Below are 16,799 nucleotides of genomic sequence, written 5' to 3' on the forward strand. Positions count from 1 at the left end.
CGCCTAGGGAATTTCTGAGTCTTGGTGATTTTGGGTGAGTCTTGTAACACTATTATAAATATATCTAGATTCTATACATACCTTAGATGTAGGTTTTTTCTATTTATAAACATGAGGCATGTTTATTGGTCACTTCTCTTTGTGTAACATTTTATAATTATGTTTAAATTTGGAGGTTCATTGAAGTGGGCCCAATATCCCAACATCATTAGATGTGACATGACTTTAGAGGGAATAACAAATAAGTGGCAAATGTTTGAGTGGCATGCACATTTCATAGGTGGTAAACTTGCTCACTCTACATGCTCTTTCTTAGTCATTGGGTGCAACTTTTCATAATTGCATTATCTTAGCAGATGTGTCCTATTTGTCTAAATAAATTTTGTGCAGTATCTAGTTCTGATTAGGTTACTGTCTATGATGTAATGTCCCCACTTTGAAATATAATTTAATAATAAATAATAATAATAAAATTAAAATATAAAAGAATATAATTAAATATAATTAAGAAAAATTTAATTAAGTTAATAAATGGTCAAAAGACATGGAAGGAAAAGTTGTGTCTCCCTCAACAATGAGATATAAAAGGGAGAAGAGGAACTCATTTGAGAGGGGGATAATTTGGAAATCATAAGTGCAGATCCTCTTTAAATAAGAGGTGTAGATCTGATTATGAAGGGTTGTGTCCCTTTCAAAGGGCAGAAATAATGAAGAGTTGCACTCTCTCAAAGGGTGCTAATGGTGAAAGGGTGTGTCTCTTGCCAAAGGGCATACATGATGAAGAGGTGTGACCTCTTCCTCACATTGAGAGATATAAAGAGAAGGAATCAAAAGGGTGTGTGTATGTGTATATGTATATGTATATGTAGATGTAGATGTATATGTAGATGTATATGTATATGTATATGTAATTTTTACACGTAAATATATATGTTCATCTGATTGAACCAAAAATTACGGAACCTAGAAATTGAGAAGAGTGGTATTACAAAAGTGCTTCCAATCAAAAGACATAAGACTAAAGACACCGTCTACCCTTCCCAACATAGATCAAGGTTGATGACTAAAGTTACCTTAATGGTCAACTGACACAACCAGGTGAGAACAAGGAAAACCCTTCTGAGGGTTTGACCAAGGTTGACTCAACTTACTGGAGTGTGCTCTTGGCTCTAATGGCAACTTGACCTGTTTCCGCGTCTGCAACCCTCTCCCCAATGATGCTCTCCCACTCCTCTTGGAGGGTGGTGAAGTCTCCTACATCCACTTGAATTCACAAATGTAGCTAGATCAATCATAAACCATTGCAGACATAACATATATCAAAACATCAGCTACACTTTTAATTGTTTGAGTCATATATTTATTCATTGCAATGTAAACTCAATTAAGCATTTAACTGCTATATCCACACAACTACACATTCATTCACCTCAACATTATTGTGCAAGAAGAGAATAGTAATTGTATCATGAGAGGGGTGTAACAGTTACTTTTTTTTGACTATTTTGCCATGGGTTTTAGTGTAATGTCCCCACTTTTATGCCATCTTGTTTTGTAGGCATTAGCTAGTTTCTAGGGGTTTTTGTAGGTTTATTGATGTGTTGGGAGAGTTCCAATGTTCTTGGTGAACTCAATTCTCATTTTTACTGGGTTTTGATAGTTGTTGCTACTTTTAGTAAGTGCTTGAATAGCACCAATCTTTTTGGGTTTTTGTGGTTTTGTTCTCTTTGGTCCCCGGAGAACATTGCTATTTATAGTAAGTGGTTGCATGGCATTGATCTTTTTGGTTTTTTTTTTGGTTTATTCTCTTTGGTCCTCGGGGAGAACACTGCTATTTATTGTAAGTGGTTGCATGGCACCGATCTTTATGGGCTTTTTTTGGGTTTGTTCTCTTTGGTTCTCGAAGAACACTGCTATTTATAGTATGTGCTCGTGTTGGCATCAGTTATCATTTGTTAGCTTTAGTTGGTTATGACATGTTCAATTCCTTGTTTTTGGATCCTTGGCAAGTTTCCATAAGGTGATGGAAATTGTTCTAATATTTTCACTTAAGTGTTTCAAAGGTGGCTTTTTAACATTTAATTTAAGTGAATTTCTATTTTGAAAGGTGTCTCTCCAATTGGGATGCTTAGGCTTTGGGAGACATAAGTTGTTTTTAAAAGTTATATGGGGGCCCTTTTCGAGGGAATATTATAATCGAATATTTCAATTTGCCCTAATTTCTCCCTCCAAGTCTATATTTTGGGATTTGGGCTCTCATTCACTCATTCTACTTGTGCACACATAACAAGATGCTATTGAAATGAACTTGGAGAGTTCTCTGGATTGTTGAGGACAAAAACCCTCTTTAGTTAGCTTTGTTTTGGTGATGCAAGATCCACCCTAGCTGGTTGTTGATTTTAAGTCAGAGCTTTCAGTGTTTGCTCGAAGTTTGGTGATAAAAGTTTGATGAAGATTAAGATATGTAAGGTATTTTGATTTGGGTTTCTTGTTTTTGGTGTTATTTATGGTTTTTTTGAGTGTTGTTCAAGTTTCAAGAGTTTTGGAGCCTTTCCCTGAGCTGGCCGTAGATTTTCCAACTACCATTAGATCCACCTTTTTGTTCATATCTCCAAGATTAGGTCATCAATCATTTTGGGTATTGTTGCATTGGAATTCTTGGCCGGGCGATAAGAATCAGTAGGTTATTTTCAAGTTTTTGACCCCAACTGAATTTTCTATGCAAGTCACCCCAAGGACAGGGCCGTACACCATTTTTAGAGGCACATGGGTGTTTTGAGGGCTTAAATTCTGCAGTTTAAAGTTGCCAAATACCTTCATTTGAGGCATCTTGGTGCCTAGTAGCCTGCTGGTGGTGTTATTAGCAGTTTGGAGGGTAGACCTAATTCAAAATAATTTATTAACTAATTGCCTCTTGTGCATAACAGCGCCCAGATAGCTACAGCAGGCAGATTTGGATATTTTGGTGCCCTGGAAATGATTGTTTAGCATTGAAAGAAACTGATGCAAGGTCTGAATGACTGCAGTTAGCTTTACTTTGGTTGGAAGTGTGGTGTTTTCCTATTGGTGCCCTTGGAGATCTCTGTTGCAGAGATTTTCTGAGCATGTTCAGTCCTAATGTTGTGTTATTTATGAGTCAAAGGAGCTGTAATACTGATCTGAGCACTTGGGAGGATTGAGAACTTGATTGTGAAGATTCCATGATCTGTTTGGTGCCTATGGTGCCTTTCAGAGACTGTGAAAGACATGATTTCAGTGGATTGAAGACTGTTCTTTCCAATAAATTTCTGCTACAGGTCTGCTAGGCCAAGTAATCGCTCTATTTTTAAGGTACTTAAGTCCTGTGGACTGTTGATTTAAATGTATTTGCAATTCATGATCATATGATTGTTGGAAAATACCAAAAAACTTAAATGGAATTGAAAGGCAAGTGTTCTGAATATTGTATGGATTAAGTCTAAGTTTCCTATCAGCAAAAATATCTCTTTCCATTTTAATGTATTCATGCTTCCTTAGGATGCTCTCTTCCTAGGACTTTCAATTCTAAACTGATGTATTCTCAATTCCAATTGATCCACTTTTGATCACTCATGGACATCAATATAGTTATTCTTATTATTCTTATTATTACCTATGTTGTAACTTAAAAAAAATGATAGCTGTTGGTTATGCTGTTGTCCACTAGTAAGATGGAATGCTTTCTTTGTAACTGAGCCATATTTTAATCCTGTTGGGGCACACTTCTGGCAGATTGACATCTGAGATTGAGTAAAGTCTGAAAACCTCGATGGCCTTGGAAAGTGGTTTAAATAGAATACAAGGGAGATAGATTCCACTTCCCAATTGAAGGGCCGCTTTCCACTCTAAAAGATGGCACGTTAACTGTAAAATTTAGCTAGATTCAACAATTCTGGTTGCGAACAAAAGACTGAGCAGCATTACCAACCAGAAGCAATTTCCTTTTACTTTTTACATAGTTTAATATATCACAAGTGAGGATTCATCACGAAGTCACATCTTTTCCTATCAGGTCAACCATCTGGTTAATTACATAAATTTATTGTTGCTCCTATTTACTCTCTATTGGAGATCTCTAATGGTTAAATTTGGAAATAATCATAAAGCTCACTATTAAATGTATATGCACAGTGAATGGCTTTATTGATTTCTATCCATTTGCTTCTTCTGATTTCCTGCAATATGTAATCTGAATTACATAAGATAATTTATGGATATAGATTTATGCATGTTTACTTCATATGGAACACGACCTGTGAAATCAAATCCTATGTCTTTTATAGCGTGTTTTCTGAGCTTCCATTTGTGTCAATTCTCTTTTCAGTTTGTATTTGTTGTATATTCTTATTTTTTGCATCACTGGCATGTTTGAGTTGCGTTGATTATTCCTATGCTTCACTGCTATGAAAATGTCCTAATGAAATAATGTGGCTGCAGGGATGGTTGGAGATAGCAAGTGCCCGGTATTCAATGGGCTTATCACGCATAAGTGAAGCATTATTTAGTTTAAAACCTTGTTCTGCACAGACATCGATATCTCTTGATTATAGAAATGGTCTTGCTGCAACATGTAATAGTTCTCAATCTAGTGGTTGCTTTTTAGTTGCATTAAACTGATATATTCAAGAAATTTCATGGCATGCCTGAGATGTGTGAGGTTGCATTTGACTATTATTTATTGCTAGATCTGACATTAATAATTCTGTGATTGCTTTATTCTGTGGAAATGTGCAATTGTTGTAGATGAGAAATCGGAAGCAGAGGAAGCCGAAGGACACATATCTACATCAAGAGAGAAATACCCAACTTGCTTCACTCTTCACAAGTGGGAGAATAAAAAGGAAGTTGAGAATGAAGTAGATGTTGGTTTCGGACAGAAGAGATCTGCATCACAATTGCGGCATCGCCCTCTTTCTCATTCTTCTGGTAACTTATTTTGAAATCTTTTAGAGGCTTGCATGGATGCCTAGATGTAATTATCCTATCTGTAATTCTTGTTTGTAGAAGTTCAAGTAAAATAGGTCTAGATCATTCTCATCCCTTTGTTTTTTCTGCAGATAAATCTAGGGGGGAAGTGCTAACAGATAATGCAGGCTTGGAATCAAGTTCTAGCTCAACGGTTACTCAGGTAAGTTATCATGTTCGGCAATAATTCTAATATTGTTGAAATTTGGATTGTCTCTTCTAAAAATCAAATAAAAACTTCCCAGGACGTTTACTGGCAAGAGATAGATTGCTTAATATTTGGATGAAGCCATAACAAATATATTAGAGAATGGAGGTTTATTACGGTCCTTAAATAACAACTGGTGAACAAGACTGGAGATAAAAGCATCTCTAGCATAATCTAACTCAAGAAGGTAAGTTACATGACAACAAGAATGTGATTTAAGAGAAAATGATACAGTTTTGAACAGATAACGTTTTCATATCTAACCAGCCATTATAAAATATGTTGAGTGCCTGGGGGTTAGTCTAGTGGTATCTCATAGGAATTCTGTAGGGACAATTGAGATGGATGAAGTGTCTTTCCTTTTCATTTGAGGTCAATCTATGTACTATGGTAATGAGAAATTTGTAGTATGATGTATGCCAGAAGCTTAGATGCATAACTCAGTTATTGCAGATATTGAATAAGCAATGTCTGCTGCTTGGTTGCATTAGATTAGGATTTACATCTCCTTACAATTCTCTTAAAGTGTGCACATGATTATAATACATTTTTTCAAGCTGGGGATGGAAGCCAATAGTGTTGAGGAGATACTGTAGAAATGAAGGGCCTAAAATAAATGCAGTCATACAGAAATCAAATCCAGAAAGACTCTAACAGAAGGTGTATTTTTTCTTTTTTTTATTATCTTTATGAAAACATATATATTTAAATGGAAATCACCAGTCTATAACTATTCACTGGATGCACCCATCATGCTCATCTGACTCTCTTGATGCTCCTAGATCCTCTGTATCATGCTAAACTGAATGCCCATTGATCCCAAACACTTAAGCCATAGTTTTCAAACTCTGCAAGTACTCTCCTAGTTGCTGAGTACTCTTTTTTTTTTGGCTGCATGAGTTTTTACAGACACAGGAAAAATGTGTGTAAAAATGCCAATGTGGGTAAAGCGCTGATTAAAACATTTTTTTCACACGTTTACTTTTTTTTGCTATTAAGCCATACATTTTCTCTTTTGAGATGTCAATTTTTAATTTAATATATTTTGTAATTGAATTTTGCAAAAAAATTATGATTTTTGAAGAAATTTTAAATTTTTGTACTTTCTAAGTTGCTGAGTCAAAAGTTTTGGGCTTGCTGAGTACTCTCCAAGACCAAGTTTCAAACTATGCTTAATACAACTCTGCTATTGCTCTGCACCACTAATTGTTTCCTGAGGGTTTTAGTTCGCAAGAGAATAAGATGATACATCCAACGTTTCTGTCCCATGTACCAAAGCTGTTGTTGTAGTGCCACCTTCCTGAAACTGAGTTTTTGATTTTAATTTTATAAGTGTCCTGATCTTTGTCCCACAGTGCTTCCTTATACTCCCTGTTTATTATGATTCACAATCATAGGCAGTTATCCCTTAAATGGTGGCAGTTAACTGATCAGTCTATCCTGCAGGTGGTTAACTAGCCATTCGACTCCCTTAATCACTGGTAATTAATGGGACAGAACTAAAGATTGTTAACTGGGCAGATTGAAGGGGTCAAACTCTTTTTAGCACACTAAACTGTTTACTCAACTGTCAGGCACAGCTGCTTTATTTCAAGCACATACACTCGTAACTGCCAACTGGAAGTAACCGCAAGCCTATCTAATTCTACTCCTATGCTGTGAAACCACTCACTCAGCTACAGATTAGAGAAGGGGACATGACACATCTGGCCTTCCTGGAATTGCTTGCCCACAAGTAACATAGTGTTGAATATTCAAATATCCTTGGCCCATGCCAAGTAGCAGCCTTTGGGGGTAGTTTCCTCCAATGGGCCAAGTACTTGGTTATTGTTTCTGCTCTTTAATCTCTTCTCCCCTATGTTGATATTGATATCTGGGATTGATACAAGTTTTCCATTCTTGTCAACAACATCTTCCTTTATCATGAAGAACTCAACTCCTTGCACAAAATCACCTTCCATCTGTCCATGATCCACAACCGGCTTCAAGCTTCTTCCACAGTCATAAATGAAATCTGTTTGAAGTATTGTAGTTGTTTCTGAATGGGGGTCAGCTTTGTCCTTGCTGCTGCACCATATCTGAGATATCTTGAAGCATCCTGAATCAGGAATCCAGTAAATTTATGCAGAAACAATCCACTGATTGGACTTGAGCTTGAAAAATTAAATCCATCTAGGAGAAACTATTTGGACTAGTTTTTTTCAAGAAAGTCTCAACTGGGTGAAGTTTCTCAACTGGTACATTTCAAGCATGTTGAACTTCATCACAACTTTCCTTAGGTGTGGTGGTTCCAGCTGTAATTCCTCTGCTAAGCTGATTCTGTCTGAACAAATGGTGATCCTCTAATGTAGGTACATGCAGGCAAATTAGTCTTCGCTATTATTCCTTATACTTTCCAGTTGGCAGTCATATATACCCCATAATAAATAGAGGGATTGAACTCAAATCTGGATACTCAGAATCAAAGTGGGCTACCTGGCCATTAATTACTATGATCTGAATTGTTGTAATTTGACCATTCTTTTGAGAAGCAATTTTGTACTTGCACAAATATGGACTCCGTCCACCAACAAGCTGCATATTTGTATTTAGGCCAAGCAAGAGAAAGAACACATTTTTGGAGTTTATCAGCAGCCATGTCACATGCCATTGCAATGGGAGGCGTTCTATTTAACTTGGCACTGGAAGCACCTCCAACATGTGCTAGATATACATTCACCTTGTATTGTTGTCTGTTCAAGGCTACTGCAACACATTATTGTACTTGTGAAGGGTCCTGTGTTGATGAGTAAATAGTCATACAACCCTCCTCACTGGTTATACGTAATGACCTTTGTGTTTCCAAATGAAAATGGTTTTAATAACCTATGCTAACCTCTCCTACAACAATAACTTTAGTAGGTCTGAATGAATTATCTGCATTTCCTCTCTAGAATTCGAAAGTTTTGCTGTTAAAGAACGAGTTGGCTTTCTTTATGTTACATGGGGACACATCCCCTGCTTCAAAATTCAGCGTCCCTGTCCCCTGCCGTTTCAGGGACGGGGGGATGCCAAAAGGACGTCCCCTTGCCGTCCCCGCTTGACCAAAACTCTCAAGAAATGCCAGGAAATGTCCTTAGCCGCTTGGGGGCGTTTCGCCATCCTTGAGATGGCAAGGGGACATCCCCTTGGTGTCCCCCTGTTCCCAAAATGGCTAGCCGTACCCTGTGGCTGGGAATGATTCCAGGCTCACAAAACAAAAAAAATAGCTTTTTTAATTTTTTTTTCTTTTTCTTTGCTTCTATTGGTCTGTGGGGTGCCCACAAGGACCTCTAAACCACAAAGGAACCCTAAAATGACATAAAGAGTTAAAACCAAACAAAACACTAACCCAACAACCAGGACTGGTCAGGCTACCATTGGATGATCCAGTTGTGCTAGAGATGTCACGGAAATGCATCCCCTGCCACCCCCCCGTCCCCGTCCCTGTTCTTGTCCCTGAAACGCTGTGGAACATAGCTTTTATAGTATCTTCAATTGTGAGTATCGGCTTCATTACATCTGTATAACTATAAACAACATGCACAAGTTTTGCAGCTACATCTGCAATGGGCTTTGTCTTTGCCAGAACCAACCCCACAGCTTGTCCATGGTAATGAACTCTTTTAGATTGAAAAACCAGCTCATAATCACTAACTGGATTACAATAGCAATCTGCAGCAATTATATTGGCAGAGAGGAAAGTGACAACTCCTTTCATGGAAAGAGATTCTGAAGGGTCGGTGTCCATGATAGTTCAATTTGCTATTTTTGAAATGATGGAAACTGCATGCGATACATCTCCAAGTTTTAAATCATCTTAGTACTCTACTTTCCCTGTGACCTGTGCTTTTATTGATCAAAATTTTCAGGTCCTCTGGTGTTCCTGATATATTACTCACAGCAAAAAGTCTTGTGACATAATATCCAAATGAGTACAAATGCTCCATGCCAACCATCAACTGAATTGTGTTATGGTTTTCTTTAATGTGAGGTGGTGCATTTTCTGCAAATTCCAATATGATGCCACACATGGTACTGGACCACTCGTTCCTGCAACAGCCTCATAAATACGTGGAGCATCAAGCCTTGGTGTTTGACTATATTTGAACTCATGCCTCTTAGAAGGTGGTGGATCCCAATAGACTCCATCGTATGCTGCACCAAAGCTGCTAGTCCACAGTGTCATACCTGGTCCTGGCCTGTATCCTATCAACCCATATCCATCAGCAGTTTGCATTTGAAATTTCATCCTTGACCCATGTGGGATAGCAGCCTGCCCATCTTTATCTGGAACTCACCCAATGCCAAACTAATCCCTTTCCATTTGGTAATTAGATTTATTCCAGCTATAAATATCTCCAATAAGCTCAGTTTCCTTAGTAGCAGGTGCCCATTCCTTAATTACAATATCATTTCCTTCTTCGATTGAATCCATATTTCAAATAACCTTGAGAAAATTCGTCAAGGCTTCCTTATCGCTTCTCATTTCTTTCTTGTTGTAAATACTTTGTATATCTGTACTGCAAATGGGCTTTATGTTAAGCCAATGATGGATCCGCATTCAGCATGCCTAAATTTAAAATCTTCTTCAAGATTTCTTTTCATTGAAGTCTCCTCAAATTTCAGAGCAATAGCATTTGCTGTAAAAGAATGCTTTCTTACAGAAAACCGTCTTCCATGTCAAATCAGAATGTGCAAGTGCTCATGAATGCCCTTTGCAGGAAAATATTTGAACTTACTGAATTGCCATATCGAATCTGCTTTGGTAGCAAAACATGTTCTTTCAAGAGATCACTTTTGTTGCTGATCATTGAAATCTGCTGGCCAAGGAAGAATTTCAAGCTGTTGTGATAAGAAGTTTGGTCATCAACTTATCTTACATTCCTACCTGAACTGCTATTGAGAAAAGCTTGCCATAATAGACGCTGACTCCAGATACAGACCATGCATCTTATGTTTGATTTGAAAAACATTCATTTTGAATTATTCCATCTCTGTCTTTGTCAAGTTGTTCTGCATAGCAGTATAAATGGATGACTATACAGTGTTTGCAAAGGATTTCACCATCTGCAATCACATCCCTGTAAATCTCAAACCCAGGATCATTGGGTCCAAGGTCATGTTTTCTGCATCATTTATCAAAACAGTAGCAGCAAAATCCATCTGAATGTGAACTCGTTTTGGAAACATGAAGGATGCATTATAATAAATATTCCACATCGAGAATTTCATTTTATTTGATAAAGATCTCTTTGTGACTTTTTTTATATCCTGGAGTGGTGGTGAACCATCAGCTTAAAGAGTAGCTCCTGAAATCAAATCCTAAAAATCTGACTTGAGGGATGCCACATGCAAAATTAATGACCTTTTCATGACGTGCAACCAGTACAGAAGCTGAAACTATACATTCAATTGACAATCCTAGTTTTGAAACAGGAAAAGTTCTTTGACAAGTATTGGAATAAAAAACTGTGTGCTCTTTTATTTCAGGTGGCATGTCTCTCACTGAGAAATCCATATTGTTTCCAGAAAGTAAAGAGTACGGGCATAAAGATGCATTACCATCACTTGTCTGGTGAGCAGCAATAACAATAATTTCTGATGTCTTTGGAGGATCACTTTTTGTGCCTTAAAGTTTCTCATAATATCTTGGATTTTAAGTTTCTGGTATGTGTGGCACAATTAGCATGACCGGGATCCCAAAACACCTTACAATAGCTATCATTTCGGACTTCAGAAGCGAGCTCTGCACTATTTTCCATAAAGAGTGATCAGATGATGTGTGTATTAGCTCAATTTTTAGTGACTTGCTTGGGATAATGTACCTAGCTGATCTGTCCTCGGAATCTTTGTCAACTATCACTTGCCTCCTTTCCAAAGAGCATGTCTTGGATTCTATTGTATCTTTTTTTTGCAGTATGTTCCTTTCTTGAATGCTTGCTTTGTAATGACACGGTGTCAAACTGGTGCAACAGATTTTTGTCAGTACCGTTTTCCTTATTTTTTGAGGTGTACTCCAATGGGCAATCAAAGTGTTTGCCTTCAATGGCTGACTTGTGAATTTTTGAAAGATTTGTAACAGCACTGCCACTTGTAACCCAAATTCTTGAAACAACGATTATTAATGGAACGAGACCAAGTGAAACATCCTTCACAATTCCATGCCCATCCACATAGCTACTTTGTAAACCAATCTCATATGCCAATGGCTCCATTTTTTCAAGGCTTGAGATCTTGTCAAATGTTTCTTGGATATTGCTAGACACCACAGGCATATCTTGTTCAAATCTTTGATTGTTATATTCAACATTTAGTGCTGATTTTTAACTGTATTCATTGAGAAAAACATCTCCCTGGTATGAGGACTAATTGTATTGCTACTATGTTCAAAAGTAGGAGAATAAGTTTCTCCACTTTTTGTTGCAACTTTATCATGTCATCTATTCAATTGCTATGATGGGCTCTTCTGCCTTTATACTTATTCCTGAGTACCTCCAAGGAGTTGTCAAATGTTACTGTCTCAATTTCTGTAGTTTCAGTTTTTACAAATGATTCAACTTTATTTTCTCTTAGAATCATCTTAATTCTGAACTTCCATGCTGAGAAGTCATCACCTCCTCCAAGTCTATCTTCGAATCTGATAGTGCTAGCCATTTGGAGAAATGTGATGTTGAATATATGCTTGTCTTGAATTTTCCACAAATTTGAATAGCCTCAGGTTCGATTTAACTATAGCTCTGATACCATGTAAATGTATTTCAATTTTCATTTCAAGGTGCAAGTTACATTCAAGGTTATTTTCCTTTCAAGTATATGTTAATTCACAATATAATAACATCTGATTATTGTATGGTATATTGCAGATGGAGAAGGAGCATTTATTAATTTCGATGTTCTTCCCACATTTCACCGATCAATATATATATGCAAATGAAGGTGATCAAGCAATACCTTGACCGGTCAAGATATTACTTGATCGTGCCTCTTCAAGCCATGATTGAATTAACCGATACTAATCGGTGGGTATGCAATTTAACAATAAACCCGATACCAATCGGTGTGTATGCAGTGGTCAATAAACCCGATACCAATCGGTGTGTATGCAATGGTCAATAAACCCGATAACAATCGGTATGCATGCAGTTAACAATAAACCCGATAACAATTGGTATTCTGTGCATTAGTTAAGAACCCGATTATTAATCGGGATTTATATGCAAGATTATATATATGAATTTAGGGATACGATCACAGCCAGATCGTATATCATGCATACTATTATTGATATAAGATAAAACGAAAATAACATATCGAAGAGTAATTATAATTATCAGACGAAGGAATGATAACTGAAGTCCTATCATAGTCTATCGATGAGATAGATGATTGAATGAGAGACTTCATTCATCTCTCATTCAATCATTTATCTTACCGAGGCTATCATGTATCAACAGATATAAGAGAATTCAATATTCTAAAATTATTTTATATCCAAGGTATCGCGTGTTATGCGATGCTGATATCACGTGCTATGTGATATCTCTATATCACGAGATGATGTGATATATTTCTGTATCACGTGTTATGTGATACATCATGTCACGAGCATAATGGCAGTTCACTGTTCCTTACAAACCCCAACAAAATAGGGTTGCTGAAAGGAAAAATAGAACCATTGTAGAAGCAGTCAAAACCATGCTCCTTGATCAGAACTTAGAAACTCACCTTTGGGCAGAAGCCTCCAACACTACTGTTTACATACAAAATAGATGTCCTCATTCCCACATTGAAGACAAAACCCCTGAAGAAGTCTTCACTAGGATAAAGCTAGAATGAATTTGCTATTTTCCAAAATGAGTTCACTGACCCCAGGGGCCCAGAGTATAATGGCAGGCCTTCAATGTATATTCGCTGTGTCTTGAATTGCTTGCAGATCAGATCGCTGAATTGGATGAATGCATGAAAATGGTGTATAGGATGGATTACATCGCTTTATTTATATAGGAGATACAAGTAACTTATTTGCCTTAGTCGGCTATAATGAACTTGGTGCCAAAATACAATAAATTCGAATTACAAGTTACATGAATAGGTCTTGACCTATCATGTCATCACAAGTTAAATGTTGCCTTAGCACGTTACACCCAAATAGGACCAGTCTCATATGATTACAAGTTACATTACTGTAATTGCTTTAAGTTATTTAAATATTAATTGCCACTAGGCAACATTAAAATTTAATCAAGTATAATCCGAACTGGCTATTTATTTTCAACAAGAAAGAATATTGTAAGCCGGTTAATTAGTAAATAAGGCTTTTGTAATGCTTTAAAAGAAAACAATAGTATTAAGTTATATCTACGGGTAGTTAGTTGCCTGACGGTGGATGGCCTAACCAACTGCGAACTCTTTATATTGTAAACTCGTAGCACATTTTGGACACATTGGATTGGAGAGGAATATGATAGAAATCTGTGTTACATGAATATATCGTGGTATACTGTATTGTGTGTTATTGATTCCATGCTAATGTGTTACTATGCTCTGGTGTTATAAGCTGGATATTGATGTTCTGTATACTACAACCTAACCCACTTAGGCTACTAACATTTTGGCGCCGTTGCCTAAGTCGAATCCAAAGGTCTCTGGAGGGAAGGCTGGTGGGATGGAAGCATAATGGGTCATCCATTTGACCAAAGCATCCGGGTAACAGACAGTGATGTAGAGGATAACACCGAAGTAACCAAGGAGGATCAGTTGACACAAGACCCGATTCACGCGTGGGACATTTCCGTGGACCGGTACGTACAGCAAGAAGCGGAACTAAGCGCGGTCTCGGCTGATATGGTACGGGTGGAACTCAACGTGAACCAGGCAGTACATGATCTCCTGGGTAGTCTTCCTCGGTTATTGGCACGTGTACTCATGGAATGTGAAGAGGAATGAGAGAACATACAGAGGGAGCAACGTAGGCAGCAAGTGCTTCAACAGTATAGAGAAAGGAACAGAAGGGAAGAAGAACAACGAGACTCCACACAGCGACGAAACCACCGTAGTTCCAATAATTAATGCCAAATACACTCAACAAAGATCGAAGCCGACAACCCCCAGAGGAAGAAGAGGGGAGCCACGAAGACATAGTGAGGAGATCCCTGTGCATCCAGGAGCAACTTGAGAGGCGCCTGAAACTCTATTGGATAGTTGAAGAGAAGGGGAGCCTAGCGGAAGGTTCTCGGCAACACACACAAGAGTGGGATAGGAGTCACGACAGCCCACAGGCAATAGAAAGCAGTGAGAATTGGGAGCAAACAACCGCCCCAACCGAGTCACTCAACAATTCCTAGAGTAAACTGGAGAGTACAGGAAAGATGGCACATAACCCCGAAAAACAGAAACTTCCCAGATTCAATGGACTAGGATCGGAGGATCCCGCTTGCCACTGTAAGACTTGTGTCACCATATGGCAGGCCAATGGCAAGGATGATGAGGATAACTGGTTGAAAGCATTTCCGGCCACCCTCCGTGGAATTGCCATTGACTGGTACACAAACCTACCCACCACTTCAAAGGATACCTGGAAAAACCTTGCTAAAGCATTTGAGGAGGAGTTTCGGCTACTCCGGGACGATGACGAGATCGTTGCAGAAATATACAACACCAAATAGGGCAAGAATGAGACGGTAAGGTCCTACTACCGCAGACTAAAAGAGTTGATTGGAAAAATGGACAATAAGCCAGCTGATGGGTTGAAGAAGCGATGGTTCATCGAGGGATTGCAACCATCCTTGCGGAAAAAGATGAAGGTAGTACCTCCATCTACGGTCATGGATGCGTACAATAGAGCCACGGACATCGAGAGTGAGAACAAGACATCGAAGGGCAAGAAGCGTACAAGTGATGAAGATAGTAGTGATCAGGAAAGCGAGGAGGAGTCACGCACGATATAAGCGCTCCGTAAGGATATGAGACGGATGATGCAGGAAATGCAGACACAGAAGGAAAAAAGTAGGGAGGGTAGGGACCCTCTGGTGCACAGAGTGCAAATTGGAGGGACACATAAAAACCAAATGTCCAAAGAAAGCTTTCTGTGACATCTGCCAAGTGCTGGGACATTCCATTAAGGAATGCCCCTACAACTTGAAGGCAAGGGGTGCCTAGGTACTATACACTCAAGAACAACCAACACCACCAACTACACCCTCCAAGAACACAAACTCAGACGCATCACCAGGTGGCTATAGGAACAGCCGGAGGGGGAGTAACAACAACAGCAATAATAATACCCCACGAGGATGCATCCAATATGATGCAAAAGGTAGACCGATGATACAATGTCGACGATGTAACGAATGGGGCCATTTTGCACGTGATTGCCAGAGTGGTGTTGGACAAGGAGGAGGGCTACTCTGCAAATGGTGCGGGCTGGGCAACCATGAAGATGCGGAATGTCCAAGACAGAAAGGCGTGAACATGCTGGAGGTAGTACGGCCGGAACCAGAAGTATTGGCCATTACCCGATCTCATACAAGGAAACTAACGTACCTTGAACCAGGTATAGAAAAGGAAAGACTAAAGGAGGCACAAAAGGAAGTAGAAAGGGAAATGAGTGAGGGACGACGGAAGACAGTGCCCCACAAAACCACCAACGCCATACGAGCCGACTCTGAAGCTACCATAATGAACCAACTGCTACAAACCACCGTGCCGGTCCGTGTAGCGGATCTGTTGCAGACACTACCACAACTACGGGTAGCTATAAACCAAGTGGAGGAGACCAGAAAGGAGGAAAAGACGTTGGGCCACCGAGAGGAAATGGAAGGAACCACTGACCCTATGTTGATGACAGTAGGGGTAGGCAGGACACCAGCCGTAGTAGAAATGGAGATTCTCGGTTACAGACTTACTAACACTATTGTAGATGGAGGGTCCGTGGTAAATGTGCTACCCCAGGAGACATGGAAAACCTTGGGGAAGCCGACGCTTTGGCCACCTGCCTTCCACCTGGTAGGAGCAGATCAACATGGCATAAAACCACTGGGCACACTTATGGGCCAAAAGGTAACCATTGGAACCCAACAATTCTTTTTGGATTTTATGGTTATATCCTTAGCAAGGAAGGGATACGATGCACTCTTGGGAAGAGGATGGCTCATCATGGCCAAAGCAGACCACAATTGGAAGAAAAACACTCTCTCAATCGAAAGTGAAGGGAAGAAATATACCATTGATCTAGGAAACCAAGTAGTGAGTCAAGAAGTGGCTTCAGATTCTGGGTCTGAGAAAGGCGCACCAGGGGAGGATGCTGAGATGGAACTTGATGAAGGAGTCGTCCGCCTGGGGAATTGCTCAGAGGACGAAACAAGTTCTATCAATGGGTTATTCCACTGGTAGATGGAAGATAATGAAATCTTCCACTCGTGCAACGTGTTGGAGATCCTAGAGATCGAGTAAGGCAATACTTACCCACCACAATTTGCCGAATACCAAGAAGGGGAGGCCCGGGTAGATGGGACCCCAGCCCACCAATTCGGAGAAAATGAAAATGAGATCATACAATATGTGGAACCCAAGGTACAACAAACCAACC

The 16,799-nt window shown here is 39.0% G+C and overlaps 1 protein-coding gene across 1 annotated transcript in view; it reads left to right on the forward strand.

Annotated features, from left to right (window-relative positions):
* Window positions 1–16,799, forward strand: part of LOC131060005 (uncharacterized) — a 78,230-nt gene that overhangs the window by 39,528 nt on the left and 21,903 nt on the right. Inside the window, exons 2-4 of the mRNA XM_057993084.2 lie at window positions 4,456–4,588; window positions 4,762–4,944; window positions 5,076–5,146. Coding sequence (XP_057849067.1) covers window positions 4,456–4,588; window positions 4,762–4,944; window positions 5,076–5,146 — 387 coding nt within the window. The remainder of the gene's footprint in view (window positions 1–4,455; window positions 4,589–4,761; window positions 4,945–5,075; window positions 5,147–16,799) is intronic.

The sequence above is a fragment of the Cryptomeria japonica genome, chromosome 8, assembly GCF_030272615.1.
Source record: "Cryptomeria japonica chromosome 8, Sugi_1.0, whole genome shotgun sequence".
Taxonomy (NCBI): Eukaryota; Viridiplantae; Streptophyta; class Pinopsida; order Cupressales; family Cupressaceae; genus Cryptomeria; species Cryptomeria japonica.